At 51.8% G+C, this 8,051-nt stretch overlaps 1 protein-coding gene across 1 annotated transcript in view; it reads right to left on the reverse strand.

Moving 5' to 3' along the window:
• The window catches only part of ABCC6 (ATP binding cassette subfamily C member 6), a 53,941-nt gene that overhangs the window by 8,134 nt on the left and 37,756 nt on the right, over positions 1-8,051 (reverse strand). The window contains exons 22-26 of the mRNA XM_004373288.1: positions 7,451-7,568; positions 5,578-5,785; positions 3,468-3,778; positions 1,506-1,705; positions 674-800 (exon numbers count right to left, since the gene is read on the reverse strand). Of these exons, the coding sequence (XP_004373345.1) occupies positions 674-800; positions 1,506-1,705; positions 3,468-3,778; positions 5,578-5,785; positions 7,451-7,568 (964 nt within the window). The remainder of the gene's footprint in view (positions 1-673; positions 801-1,505; positions 1,706-3,467; positions 3,779-5,577; positions 5,786-7,450; positions 7,569-8,051) is intronic.

The following is an 8,051-nucleotide window of genomic DNA, read 5'->3' on the forward strand; positions in this document are numbered from 1 at the left end:
AATTGTTTGCACCCATCCAGGGACAAGGATAAGAGTAGTACCATCCTAGTGGAGCCCTGGTGGTGCAGTGGTTAAGGGCTCGGCTGCTCACCAAAAGGCTGGCAGTTCGAATCCACCAGCTGCTCTCTGGAAACCCTATGGGGCAGTTCTGCTCTGTTCTATAGGGTTGCTATGGGTTGGAATGAACTCAACAGCAATGGATTCGGTTTTTTTTGTTTAGTGGGGTTGTAGGCAACATTAAAGGACTTAATATTTTTCAGGCTCTGAGAACAATGCCTCAGTCACAGCAAGTTCTATGTACATATTTATATGCATATATATTCTTGTTCTTCCTCACCATTTATCATGACCTGACATTATATACTGTTAGTAATGGTTAACAAAATTAAGCACCATGATGCACTGGAAACACATTCTATATACTTTATCTCATCTCTAGTCTTCACCACATCTGAAGTGATGGGATTACTGCCCCATTTTTCAGATATGCACACTGAGGCTCTGAGCAGCAAGACCCTTGCCCCAGGTCCCACAAGGTCACCTCAGCTAAATCCAGCCCTTGTAGAGCTGTATTTTCTCATCCGCTGATAGTTTGGAAGGTGCTGCTAGCAGGTGGCTCTGTCTCTGGATCTGCCCTCGCTCCCAGCCCCAGGTTGGGGGATGGTGGGAGTACCAGGAGGGCAGTGGAGACAGAGAAGCCCACGAGGCCGGCTCTCAGGTAGGCCTTGCTCAGCACAGCGCACATGGCGGCCGCAAACACCAGGCTGTTCCCCAGCAGCTCCAGATTGGCAGCAAGCCACCTGTGGGGGTGGGAGGTAGCGGTGGAGTCAGTGGTGCCCTGATCTGCGAGGACCCGTTTCTCTGGGTACAAGGCCTGGTCATCAGGCCAGCTCAGGTACCGTGGGAGTCCCAGAAATGACCTTCCCACTCCCCAGGCCCCACCCAAGCTCAACGAGTGGGAGAAGGTGCTGCTGCTGTCTCGCCTCTGCCAGCTCAGGGCCCAGCACACACTAGGTGCTTGGTAGAATGTTACTGTGCAGGCTACTGCTTTGCTCCTGGAATAGGCAAAGCCATGTCCCACCTCCGGTCTGAATGTTCCCTGAGATCACCCAGCTAGAAGTGGCAGAGCTGGGATTTGAACCTGTATCTATCTGTGCTCACAACTTGGGTTCTTGCTCTTCCTTAGTACTGAAAAGAGGCTGAGGATGCTTATGTAGCTGCTCTGTCACCAAGGCAACAGAGGCTGGTCCAGTTGCCTGGCAACAGAGGTGTCTTCTCTTTGCTGACCCCTGTACCTCCTGCTTAGCTGGCACTAGGGATCCCTTGGGCCAGGCTTCATTTGCCTGAAGTGCAGGCTGAGAGGCCACCCGTGGGACCTAGCCTCAGCTTTGTCCCCGACTCACTGTGTGACCTCAGGCAGCCCACTTGACCTATCTGGCCACACAGTATGCTTTGACCTCTGGTCTCACTCTCTGGGGTCTTCTCTGCCCCCAGGTTCTTCCTACCTGTCGGCCACCAGCCGTGGGAAGTTGACTCTCTGGCTTTCATCCACACGTGTGTCACTCTGAGCCACAAAGGGGCCCTTGGCCCGGAAGGCCCTGACCACCGTGCTACCCTGGAACGTCTCGGCCACGTGGGAGCACACGAGCGAGTGGGTGGCTGACTCCAGGCGTCGCAGCTGGCATGAACTGGCCACATAGAGGCTCTGGAGCGGGTGGAGAGGGAAGAGGCTGCAGACACAAACCAGCAGCTTTCAGAAGCACAGGGAGCCCCAAGCACAGGGTTCCAGACCAGGCTCTTCTATACTGTGTGACCTCGGACCAACTGCTTCCCCTCTCTGGGCCCCAGTTTCCTTGCAGAGTCAAAGTTCTGTGGTCCTTTTAAAGACCACCTGGGGAGCTTTAAGAACCTCTGATGCCCCACCCCAGAATATCTGAATCAGGATATCCGGGGCTGGCCCCTCGGCTTTTTTAAAAAGCCTTCCAGGTGATTGTAATGTGGCTGAAAACCACCAATCTAGTTTAAACATCTCATTTCACAACACTAACGCCAATTGCTTCACTTAGGGCAAATCATAGAAGGAACAAAACAGTATGGTGCAGTGGAGGCCATTAGTCGAGTTTAATTCACTCATTTAGCCCAAGGGTCACATGCCAGGAGCTGGGTCATAATGACACACAAATAATACAACTGTCATTATCTGGCTCCAGGGCAAATTGTGTGCAGCTGGCAAGCAGGTGGGGGGAGCTTGTATTTACAGAGCACCCGGGCTATGCACCAGTAACAACTGCACCACCAGGACTCCAGCTTCTTTACAAAGTACCTCGTTAATTGTGCAGGGGCATTACTGCCGTTCCCACTTTACAGATAAGAACACCTGAGGCTCAAAGGATGTAAGCAGCTGGTCCAAGCCTCGACGGGGGGTATGTGGCAAGGCCTGGATTTAAACCCACCTCTGTCTGACTCTAAAACTTGCAACAGAGAAGCAGCCCCTCCTGCAAGTCTAGAGAACTCAGAGAAGACCTGGATAGTTGCAGAGGACAGTGGTGGCCATGGTTTTTGTCTGACTACCGTGTTTTTTCTATTTTACTTTTGATTTCCTAGGGGGGCTGTCAATCATGGGACCTGAGTACAGAGATGGTCACATGACCCAGCCTAGCCAGTCAGGGTACACTATCCCTTTGGCCACTGTGATTAGTTCAGGGGTGGGCACGTGATCCATAAAGGGGCAATCAGAATCTTCCCTGGAATTGACATATGAAGTTTTCTTTGGGCTGAGGTTGCTAAGGTGGAATGACATGAGTATGGGGCTGCCAGCAGCAATCAGACCTGCCCCCTGCAAAAACAATGCAAAATCTGGCCAAGCACAGCCAAGCCAGTGGTTGTCAAATGCATCAAAATGGTGGTCATTTGTTTGAAGAGTTTGTTAAAACACAGATTGCTGGGCCCTACCTCCAGAGTGTCTGGTGCAGTAGGTCTGGGGTGGGGCCCGAGAATGTGCATTTCTAACAAGGTTTCAGGTGATGCTGCTGCTGGTCTTGGGATCATACTTTGAGAACCATGAACTAAAATATGGAGGGAAAGACACATCCTGGTGCCAGCTGGGCCCACGGCACCCCATAAATGTAAGCCATTAAATTCTGTTCCTTTGTTTGGGCTAATTTGAGCTGGTCTTTGACCCTGGCAACCGAGAGGGTCTTGCCCAATATGACAGACTTTGAGGCCTTGCAAGGCCTTCCTGGTTTCCAGATAACTGGGGAAAGGAAAGCTGATGTTGGCAGCAGCAGGGCAACAGGTTAGATGTTAGGCAGAACTCTGACATGAATATTTTGGAGACAGAGACCGGAGTAGGTGTTAGAAGCAGATGGCTAGCTGGGCAGAATCTCTCACACAGAGTCCTGTTCAAAGACTGGGAGTGGCTGAGGTCACCTCAGCCTGCCCCAGGAGGCCCCTTGGCTTCTCCCTACCTGAAACCCAGCATACAGGAGCAGCAGTGGTAGGATGGCTATGATGGCCAGTGGAGTGGCCACCACCACCACCAGGATGACCTCCAGGAGTCCAAACACATAGGTCAGCAAAGACCGCAGTTTGTCCGGGATGTCCACATCTACTATGTCTGTCTCCTTGGAAAAGCGGTTCAGCAGGTTCCCAACGGGCGTCTGCTCAAAGAAGCCAATGGGCAAGCGCACCACGTCCCACAGGAGCCTCCGGAAGAGCAGGCTGGATGCCCGGGCCCCACCTACAAGCACCATGGCCATGGCGGCGAACAGCCCAGTGGCTGGGGAGGAGAAGGGGTCAGAGCATGAGGGTGGAGGCCCCTAGGCAAGCCCCCCACCCCACCTCATGGTGGCCATTGATCATACGGCCACCCTCATTATCCCTCGGTGGAACCATTCTATCCTCCAAGGACCATCTGTGTGCTTGGGATGGGGCTAACTCCATCCCTTGGCCCTTGGGTAGCACAAATTCCATCCCTGGCCAATCCAAACAAGTACATTCGGTTCAGGGTGAACAAACAGCCCAAGCTAAGCCAACGAGAGTGAGATCCGGGACTTTGCTAGAGCTTCTGTGAAAGAGGTACTCTTCTTTCTTGCGGTGGCCAAGCTGGGGCTATGGGATACCATCTTGCCACTAGCTGGGGGAAGAGCCTGCCTGGACAGGAAGCTATCACAGAGGAAGGAAATGAAGCAATTTCTGACAGCCGTGTTAGAACCCCTGGATCCAGCCATATCTGAAGCTATTGCTTATGGACTTCAGTCACATGAGCCAGCAAATTCTCTTGTTGCTTAAACCAGTTTGAATTGGAGATGAATTTTCTGCTCCTTGTAATCAAAAGAGTCATAACTAGGCACCCTCTCTGGGCTTCAGAGTCCCCAACTTTAGAACAGGGATCTAAAACCTGCCCTGGCCTATCAACTGAGGGATGGATGTGGAAGGATTTTGAGAGGGTAATGTGCCCCCTAATGGGCATTTGAGTTCATGCAACAAGGGCTTGGCTGAGTGTCAATTCGCTTTCTAATTCCTCTTATTTAACTATCATCTTCCCTTGGGCGCCCCACTGTCTACCCCAAGTCCTAGGACTAGAAGGATCCTCGGAGTTTGGGCCCGATGTCCCCATTTTACAGAAGGGGATACATGCCCACATCCTTTTGGTGACATGGCCAAGGTCACCCAGTGAATCAGGCAGACTGCAGGCAACCTGAAAACAGTGAAGCCACCCTTTAAAGATGAGGCTAAATTCACAGGTTCACCCCCATCGTTCCCCTCAGCCAGGCGTGTTTTCAAAGGAGAAGACAAGGCAGGGGTTAGGGATGGGGAAGGGGCTGGAGGAGGTGGGTGTGGTTATAAGAGGGCAATGGGAGGGATCAGGTGGAGCTGGAACTGTTCAGTATCTTGACTGCAGTGGTGGACACACAGACCTACCCAGGGGTAAGACTGTATAGAACTTCACACACACACACACACACACACACATACGTGCAAGTAAAATAGGGAAATCTGTGTAAGATTGGTGGATTGTACCAATGTCAACATCCTGATGATCCTGGCTGTGATACTGGACTATCATTTTGAAAAATGGTACCTAGCTAGGGGGAACTGGAATCTCTGGATTATTTCATATGAATCTACAATTCTCTCAATGACCATTTCAATTTAAAAAACAAAAAAGGAGAAGATGGGAGGTGAGGATGGCAAGGTGCCTGGAAGTCTGGGGCCGGGAGTGGCAGCAGCGTGTGACAGGGGTGAGGGTGCTGAAAGCCAGGAGTCAGACCTTGGAGCCGCCCTCTGGTTAGGGTGGGGGGCAGAGTCCTGTTGACCCCACCTAAGTGCTCAGCTGCCCAACGTCTGGGGCCAAGATTCTGCATTTGAGACCCCCTCAGCCTCTGCATTTGCAGGTGAGGCTGAGAGAGACTGAAGGTTCCAGAAAAGGAGGGATGAGCCCTGTCCCCCATATCCCAAGCCTCATCTCAAGGACGCAGGTCTGTGCTTGGGCCAGGGATGGGCGCACAAAGGGGCCCTGAGCAGCCCGGGGTGGAGCTGGGAGGAAGGGGGACAAGGAGGGTGGCAGAGGAGCACCTTGGAGACAGCCCAGGAGCCCAAAGACTGAGCCACGCAGGGCCGCGTGCGCCTGGCGCCCGTCCACGGCGGGGTCGTCTGCCCACAGGCTCAGCCAGTAGCTGCGGCAGAAGGAGGCCACTTGCTGGCAGAGGAAGAGGAAGAGTGTGTAGAAGCAGAGAGGGGCGCCCACAGCCCGCAGGTAAGTCAGGTACATGGCAGCCTTCACCTGCAGCACACACGGGGGAGGTGACGGCAGTGAGAGCCCTGCAGGGAGTTGGGGGCGATGCCCAGGGAGGCTCCTGAACACATCAGTGGGGCAGACGGCACTACCATGCAGACCTCCCAGCTCCTCTCGGTACCTGCCTCCAGGAGCACCATCTCCCCTACAGGCCCCCTTCTTGTGTGAAGCCCTAGTGGGCCGGGGGAGACCTAAAGGTGACAGGTTGGGGCACTTTCTGGTTTTGGAGGGATTTAGTGAAGACCTGCTATGGGACAGGCCTGTCACATGTTCTCTAACCTCACAATCACTCCCATTTTACAGGTAAGGAAACTGACACACAACGAGGTTCAGCATCTTGCTTTAAGATCCTGCTGCAGACACAGCGACCTTTGAATACCTCCATCTGATCCTGTCTTGCTGTTGCTGACCAGCCATGGTTTTTCCTTGCTCTTAGAAGAATAAGTCCAGACTCCTGGGCCACCTCTCGACCTCACCCCTATTCACTATTTGCCAGCCTCATGGGGCCTCTCTCTCTGGCATCCCAAGCTCTTTCCCACCTCAGAAAGAGGTGCACCTGCTATGGCTTCTGCCTGCAACACACTTTCCCTCCTCTTTCCATGGCTCAGTCCTTAGCCTCCTTCAGGGATTGGCTCAAATGCCACCTCCCAGAGCATCTGATCCAGAGCATGCCCCAACCCCCAGATGCTCTCCATTTCCTCATCCTGCTTTATTTTCTTTTTAGCACTTATCATCATATGATATTACCTTGCTTATTAGCCTAATCATTGGAGGTCTATCTTCTCCCAACTAGGATGCAATATCCTCCAGGGCAGAGATTTGGTCTGGTACCTAGTAGGTGCTCTGTAAATGTTTTCTGGGTAGACGACTGGATGGGTAAATGGCTGGCTGGATGGGTAGATGAATGAGTGGGTGGATGGGTGGGTGGACAGACAGATAAATGAGTGGGTAGATAGGTGGGTAGGTGGATGGATAGGTGGATGGGTAGATGAATGAGTGTGTGGATAGATAGTTGGGAGGAATTGATGGATGGGTAGATAGATGGGTGGACAGACAGATAAATGAGTGTGTAGATAGGTGGGTAGGTGGATGGATAGGTGGATGGGTAGATGAATGAGTGTATGGATAGATGGTTGGGATGAATGGATGGATGGGTAGGTGGATAGATGGGTGGATGGCCAGATAAATGAGTAGAGATAGGTAGTCGGGTGGATGGATGGATAAGTGCATGGATGGTTGGGATGAACAGATGGGTGGGTGGATAGGTGAATGGGTAGATGGATGGATAAATGAATGGGTAGATGGGTGGGTGGACTGATAAAACAGCATAGAAGAGGATAAATATACAATTTTCAGATTCAGACTGATCTAGATTTGAGTCTCAGCTTGGCCACTTGCTAGCTATGAGAATACAGACAAATCTTGTAAATCTTTAAGACCTCGGTTTCTTCATCTCTAAAATGGAGCTATCACCATCTACCTTTTTAGGTGCTTGTGAGGATTAAGAAACATGAAGTATCTGGAATCTAACGTGGCACATAGTAGGCACTTAATAAAGGTGAGTTGCCCCCTGTGCTGCCTGGTGGCAGGTCTGGGACCCTCGGGGGCAGCAGCAGCAGCAGGTAGGGAGGGGAGGGAGCAGCTGGTGGTTACCCTGCCATATGGTACGCAGTCTTCTGTCGGCTGTCCTGCCCACTCAGGGTCATCTAGGGTGACCCCTGTCTGGGCCTTCCAGGTGGTGCTGTCCTTTTCGGGGACTAACTTGATAGACCTGACATTAGAGGAAATGAGGACAATTTAGTGTCTTTCCCCGTCAGGGGTATGCCCCACTCTCATGCTCACTGGTGGCCACTGAGCTTTGGGGTACACTCTACTCTCTCATCCATCCATCCATTCATTCATTCATTCAACTAACATGTTGAGCACTACCTCTGTGCCACAGTCCCTTCCTCCCTGTGTGGTGCCCACTAAATTCCATCTATTGTTCCAGAGCCCAGTGAGCCTGTTCTCTCAGGCCCATTTCACTGGATGAACCTATTTGCTCAACTTAGGAACTGGTTTTCAGAGTTTTCATTTTGGCCTAAGCTTTGCTACAATTGGTTTGCCCTGGTGTTTCCCTCAGATTTGTCAATCCAGCTTGGCACAATGTCGATTTTGCACAATTCAGATGCTGAAAGATTTTTTTTAATGTTCCTTTCATCTGTTGGTGAGTGTTACCCATCTATCCATCTTATCTGTCTCTCTATCCATCTGC

This window comes from Trichechus manatus, unplaced genomic scaffold, assembly GCF_000243295.1.
Source record: "Trichechus manatus latirostris isolate Lorelei unplaced genomic scaffold, TriManLat1.0 scaffold00024, whole genome shotgun sequence".
Classification (NCBI taxonomy): domain Eukaryota; kingdom Metazoa; phylum Chordata; class Mammalia; order Sirenia; family Trichechidae; genus Trichechus; species Trichechus manatus.